The 6,970-nt window shown below is 40.4% G+C and overlaps 1 protein-coding gene across 1 annotated transcript in view; it reads left to right on the top strand.

Moving 5' to 3' along the window:
• Positions 1-6,970, top strand: part of MARCH10 (membrane-associated ring finger (C3HC4) 10, E3 ubiquitin protein ligase) — a 140,737-nt gene that overhangs the window by 40,596 nt on the left and 93,171 nt on the right. Inside the window, exon 3 of the mRNA XM_006833724.1 lies at positions 4,826-4,997. Within this exon, the coding sequence (XP_006833787.1) occupies positions 4,826-4,997 (172 nt within the window). The remainder of the gene's footprint in view (positions 1-4,825; positions 4,998-6,970) is intronic.

Below are 6,970 nucleotides of genomic sequence, written 5' to 3'. Positions count from 1 at the left end.
CAGTTGCTGGAGAAGGATATCATGTTTGGTAAAGTGGAGTGTCAGAGAAAAAGAGGAAGACCCCCAGAGAGATGGATTGGCAAAGTGGCAGCATCAATGGGCTCAAGCGTTGCAACAATAGTGAGGTTGGCCCAGGATCGGGCAGTGTTTCGTTCTGTTGTGCGTAGGGTCGCTATGAGTCGGTACCAACTCTATGGCACATAACAACAACAATGTACTACCAGAGAAATAAATCTGTTTTTGAAGAAGTACAGCTAAAATGCTCCTTGGAAGCGTGGATGACAAAACTTGGTCTCAACGTACTTTGGACATGTTATCAGGAGGGTCTAGTCCCTGGAAAAGGACATCATGCTTGCTAAAGTGGAAGGTCAGTAGAAAAGAGGAAGACCCCCAACATGATGAATTGGCATAGTGACTGCAATAACGGGCTGAAACATAACAAGGTTGTGAGGATGGCACAGGACCAGGCACTGCTTCATTCTTTTGTGCAGAGGGGGGTCACTGTAAGTCCAAGCCAACTGGATGACACCTAACAACAAAAACATATCCAGATTCTAAATTGCAAACTATATAATCTCAGAAGAATAATGATCTGTCCCCCTATAGATTTACACTGACTTCTTTATAGAAGACTGGCAAATAGGGGGCTTCTCTTACAGCCTAGTTTGTATTATGCTGTGCCCAATAATTCAAAGCTATTCTGAGTATTTTCCTGAGTCAGCAGCCTATGAAATGAAAATGCCACAACTGTCAACGCAAAGAATAAGCAAGATCTATACAAATTGCAACAACAGTTGCCGAGGTCGGGCGGCGGTGGTAGTGCAGGGGACATTAATTTAGCATTCCACTACAGTGTTGATGGCAGTGTAAGGAGTCTCCAGCTGCCTCAAACAGTTTAGGTACCCAGAGGCACCTCAGAAGAAAGTACTGGTGACCTGCTTGAAAACTCTATGGAATACATTTCTACTCTGCAATACATGGCTTTATCATGGAGCAATGGCAGCTGGGGTTTGTTTTGAGTGGAGAGGTGCAATGTTTAAAAACTTAGGGACACCCCCCGAGGGTGTTAGTTGCAGTATATGTAACTAGAGCCTAGCACATCAGACTAACATCAGGATCTAAGACAGTAAAATTCGGCTTAAATTACCGTCTGTTGTTGTTGTTGTTGTTACTGTTAAGTGCCATCGACTTGGTTCCAACTCATAGAGACCCTGTATAGGGTTTCTGAGAAATCTTCACAGGACTGAAAAATCTCAACTTTCTCCCATGGAGCAATTGGTGGGCTTGAACCACAGACCTTTTGATTCATAGTCCAATGCTTATTGTACGGAGCCACTGTACTCCCTTAAGTCACACTTTAGGACCAGGTTTCTGATAGCCATTTGTGTTATTTTCATCATTTCTTTGGTGGGTATACCCAAACAAGAAACAAAACCCAAACCCAAACCCAAACCCAAACCCATTGCTGGTAAGTTGGTTCTGACTCATTGTTGTTGTTAGGTGTCATCGAGTCAGCACTGATTCATAGCAACTCTATGCATAACAGAATGAAAGTGAGGAAGACTTTAAATATTTACTGATGAAGATAAAAAACCATGGCCTTCAGTATGGATTGCACCTCAATGTAAAGGAAACAAAAATCCTCACCATTGGACCAATAAATAACATTATGATAAATGGAGAAAAGATTGAAGTTGTCAAAGACTTTATTTTCCTTGGACCTACCATCAACACTTCATTTTGCTTGGAAGCAGCAGTCAAGAAATCAAATGACATATTGTTGTTGTTAGATGCCATCAAGTCAGTACCGAATCATAGCGACCTTATGCACAGCAGAACTAAACACTGCCCGATCCTGGGCCAACCTCACTACTGTTGCCACACTTGAGCCCATTGATGCTGCCACTTTGTTGATCCATCTCGCTGGGGGTCTTCCTCTTTTTCTCTGACCCTCCACCTTACCAAACATGATATCCTTCTCCAGTGACTGGTCCCTCTTGACAATATGTCCAAAGTATGAGAGACGGAGTTTGGCCATCCTAGCCTCTAAGGAGCACTGTAGCTGCACTGCTTCCAAAACGGATCTGTTGGTTCTTTTAGCAGCCCATGACACTTTCAATATCCTCCTCCAACACCATAACTCAAAAGCATGAATTTTTCTACAGTCTTCCTTATTCACTGTCCAGCTTTTGTATGCATATGAGGTTATTGAAAATATTATGGCTTGGGCCAGGCACACCTTAGTCCTCAAGCTGACATATTTGTTCTTCAACACTTTAAAAAGTGTTAAAATAATGCAGCACGTTTGCCTAATGCAATATGTCATTTGATTTCTTGACTGTTGCTTCCGTGAGTGTTGCTAGTTGATCCAAGAAGAAGGAAGTCCTTGACAACTTCAATCTTTTCTCCATTGAAAAGAATGTTATTGATTGGTTTATTGGTGAGGATTTTTGTTTTCTTTACACTGAGATGCAATCCATACCGAAAGCTGTGCTCTTTGATCTTCATCAGTTAATATTTTAAGTCCTCTTCACTTTCAGCAAGCAAGGTTGTATCATTGGCATATGGCAGGTTGTTAATGAGTCTTCCTCCAATCCTGATGCCACATTTTCCTTCATGTAACCCAGCTTCTTGGATGATTTGTTCAGCATACAGGTTGAATAAGGATAGTGAAAGAATAGAACCTTGTTGCACACCTTTCTTAATTTTAAACCATTCAGCATTCCCATGTTCTGTTCAAACAACTGTTTCTTGGTTCATGTACAGATTCCTCATGAGCACAATTTAGTGTTCTGGAATCTCATACTTTGCAATATTGTCCATAGCTTGTCATGATCCACACAATTGAAAGCCTTTGTGTAGTCAATAAAGCACAGGTAAACATCTTTCTGATATTCTCTGCTTTCAGCCAAGATCCATCAGACATCAGTAATAATACCCCTCATTCCACAGCCTCTTCTGAATCCGATTTGAACCTCTGGGAGTTCTCTGTCAATGTATGCTTGCAGCCATTTCTGTATTATCTTTAGTAAAACTTTACTTGCCTGGGATATCAAAGAGATTATCCAATGAGTTCCACATTCCATTGGGTCACTTCTCTTTGGAATGGGCACAAATACGATCTCTTCCAATCATTTGGCCACATAGTTTGTCTTCCAAATTTCTTGGAAGAGATGAGTGAGTGTCTCCTGTGCCACCTCACTTTCTTAAAATATTTCCATTTTTATTCCATCAATTCCTGGTGCCTTGTTCTTTGCCAATTCCTTGAATGCACCTTGGACTTACTCCTTCAGTATCATTGGCTCTTGATTATATGCTATCTCATGAAATGGTTGAACATCAACCATTTCCTTTTGGTACAGTAACTCTGTGTATTTCTTCCATCTTCTTTTGATGCTTTCTTCATCATTCAATAATTTTCCCAGAGAATCTTTAAATAATGCAAATCGAGGCTTGAATTTTTTCTTCAGTTCCTCCAGCTTGAGAAATGCTGAGCGAGTTCAGCCAGCAACTGTATGATGTATTGCATTAGGCAAATCTGCTGCACGAGACTTCTTTAAAGTGTTCAAGAGCAGAGATGTCAGCTCAAAGACTAAGGTGCATCTCATCCAAGTCATGGTATTTTAAATAGCCTCATATATATGTGAAAGTTGGACAGTGACTAAGGAAGACCATAGGAGAACTGATACATTTGAGTTATAGTGTTAGAGAAGAATATTAAGAGTGCCATGGATTGCTAGAAGAACAAACAAATCTGTGTTGGAAGAAGTACAACCATACTATTCCTTGGAAGCCAGGATGGCAAAACTTCCTCTTTCATACTTCAGACATATTGTCAGGAGGGACCAATCCCTGGAGAAGAACATCATGCTAGGTAAGGTGGAGGGTCAGTGAAATAGAGGAAAACCTGTCATGAGATGGACTGATACAGTGGCAGTAGTAATGGGTTCAAGCTTAACAACAATTGTGAGGATGGCACAGGACCAGGCACGGTTTCGTTCTGTGGTGCATAGGGTTGCTATGAGTCAGAATGGCCTTGATGGCACCTAACAACAACCATCAAAGGATGTGATAAAATATTGTAACATGGCAGGATCATCATTTGTCGTCCTGTAGATTTACACTAAGGATTATAATAGGCCTGTATAGTAATCTCTGGACTGCGAGCCACAAAGTTGGCAGTTAAAGCTGTCCTATGGGAGAAAGATGAGGCTTTCTGCTCTCGCAAAAACTTAAAGCCTCAGAAACCCTATACGGGGTCGCTATGAGTTGGAAGTGACTCAAAGGCACTTAACATCAACAAGATTTACACTGACTTCTTTATAGACTGACAAGTTGGGACTTTTAACGTCTTATGTTACATCCAATAATGCAGAGTATTGAAACTTAGATCTGATTTACTTATTCCCCACCACACCAAATTTCCTTTTCATTACGACATATATGATGAACATAAATGATTTCCCCCTACAACCCCCCAAAACAGTTCAAACAGCAAACAGTGGAGTCTACTGATTGTTTCTCCTTCTTTCTTATGTAACTTTCCCCATGAGCTGTTTTTGGCTACCAAATCCCTTAAGAGTCAGAAATGCATGGTTTTTGTAAGGCTCTACAAGTAAGCACATTAACTTTTTTGTTATTTCTAAGTAGAGATGCCCTGTCCATCAAAACCTCCCTGTCAAAAGGACACATTCAGCATCACAGGATGCCCTAATATTATTGCTGGAGGGGTCAGGGGTCATTCTCTCTACCTCTTGGTTTTTTCCTGTCTACTGAAGGTGATATACTTGGCCATTGATACTGAGACACCTTTCATTTTCTGTAGAGTTCTGGTGAGGAGGACCCTCTTGCTGAACCAAGATTAACTGCCAAGACATCCTCAGTTAAATGTGATTCCAAACTTCCAGCAATTGACCAAACATCTGTCAAGCAGAAACACAAAAGTACCATGACTCCAAAGAAACCAGAAAAAGCAGGTCCCAGTAAACCTTCTCCAGGTGAGTGGCTATTATACTGAAATTCACAACATCTCAAATCCCAGTCTTAAAGGTAATGTCAGCAATCCTATCAGTGGTGTTGATTTAAGCCTGATGTTTTTGAAGTAGTTCATTCAGGTTTCAGAAGGTTGCTGATTAGATCCAAAATTGTAAGATTCATTTCAGAGCGGACTACCAGGTCAAGAAAGCCTGTATTGTATACTAACTGTCTCCTCTGCCCAAGTTTTCTGGCCAATCATCTGCTTTGAGTGGCAGCATGCCTAGAATTACTGCCTTTTCATCATCTTCACCCTTCTTGGGGGATAAAGGTATTTGGTCCAACGTATCAAGTTTTATGACTCAAGCAAGAGTATGAAGAGAAGCTTTCAAAAGCATCTGAATGGCATGATTTGTAGCTAAGAGAGAGAATAATAAAGTCCTCTTGAAGAGGCAAAAACCTTATGGACAATTTAGTAAATAATTCACCCTTTAGGCTCCTTAGAAGCAAAGACCAGCCCTCTGCTTGAGGCAGGAGTGATTTAACAGTATCCAGAAAGGAGATCAATTCAACTGAAAGTTTTGAGTTAGCTCTGTCTCATCCCCAGCAAAGCCAGTGTCTGTAGGACAAGCTTGAGTTCTCTGGGGACTGACGTCTGAGTTAGGGTAACTAGGCGGAAAGGTCTTCCCTCTACTTGGCAGTGGAATGGAAATGATCCAAATGAACTGTTGAAGAATCCATAAAGAGCGTGCCATTCATTTAAATCCAAATCACAACTACTTCCTAATCCTAAATAGCTCCTGCCGTGCAACCACCTGTCCAGTTAAGTTTAAATGCATTTTTAGAAAATGGCAGCTTTCAGTCAGATTAACCACCCACGTTTCACTGCTTTAATAAAGTCAAAACCAAATTGACTTCTGAAATGATGTCCTTTCAGGCAAAGCCCCCAATTTTTTTTTTTTTTCCTTATTTAATCAGGGGAAAGTGTTATCATAATTAACAATTTCTCATTTAAAAACTTTTAGTAGTATTTAGGATTTTAATTCAACCATCTAAGGCAGAAATAGAATAGATAGATCATCTCCCCAATATTTCAAAATACTACATGTTGTAATTAATTAAGTTGCAAGTATTTCTGATTGCAAAAATTGAATTTCAGTTTAAATAATGCACTTCCACCCATCCAATATAATTTTTAGTCTTCTTGCTAAACTCGGGGAGCTGTTAGCATCATGTACTTTGTCATCTGTGGAGAAAAATCATTAAAATGAACAGGATAGACTCGCTCAGTGATTTTGGTTTATCTGATTAATACAGATGTTTTTCAGCCTGAGCAAACTCTGTATGGAACTTATAACGCTGACAAAAAAGGAAGACTAATTCATTTTATATTCTATAAAACATCTAATTTGAAGAATTATCAGACTGGAAAACACCAAGGTTTAAGCAAAAGAGCCAAGTTGGCAGGAAAATATCTATTTCATCAAATGAGGGATGATATCTGTAGCCAAAAGCCTTTAAAAACCACCCACTTTCTCATTGTAGGCTGACCCTAGACCATGTCCAGGACCCATGCAGCCATGACCCGGCTATCTAGCAAGTGTGGCCAGCCCAGTGGTTGATGTCAGTGGCTATAGGAGCTAAATCAGTTGACCATTCAGCTGGCTAAAAGCAAACCACTGGAGTATTAAGATCCATTCGCTTTCCATGTGTAAACTCATCCTTTTAGAACAGTGAGTTCCTGATGAGCTGATTCCATGGTGACCACCCTGCATGTATTAGAGGACAATTGTGCTCCTCCGTAAAATTTTCAGTGGCTGGTTTTTTGGAATTGGAGCACCAGGCCTTTCATCTGAGACTCTTCCGGGTAGACTTGAACGTTCAACATTTTGGTTAGCAGCGAGCAAATGAACTGTTTGCACCACCAGGACTACAGAGTTCCTTAATTAGCATGACAAAACCATCATCTGTTGTTGTTGTTGTTGTTGTTGTTGTT

This window comes from Chrysochloris asiatica, unplaced genomic scaffold (assembly GCF_000296735.1).
Source record: "Chrysochloris asiatica unplaced genomic scaffold, ChrAsi1.0 scaffold00007, whole genome shotgun sequence".
In the NCBI taxonomy this organism is placed as follows: domain Eukaryota; kingdom Metazoa; phylum Chordata; class Mammalia; order Afrosoricida; family Chrysochloridae; genus Chrysochloris; species Chrysochloris asiatica.
The sequence above is the reverse complement of the archived record's forward strand: the minus strand, read 5'-3'. Positions and strand labels throughout refer to the sequence as shown.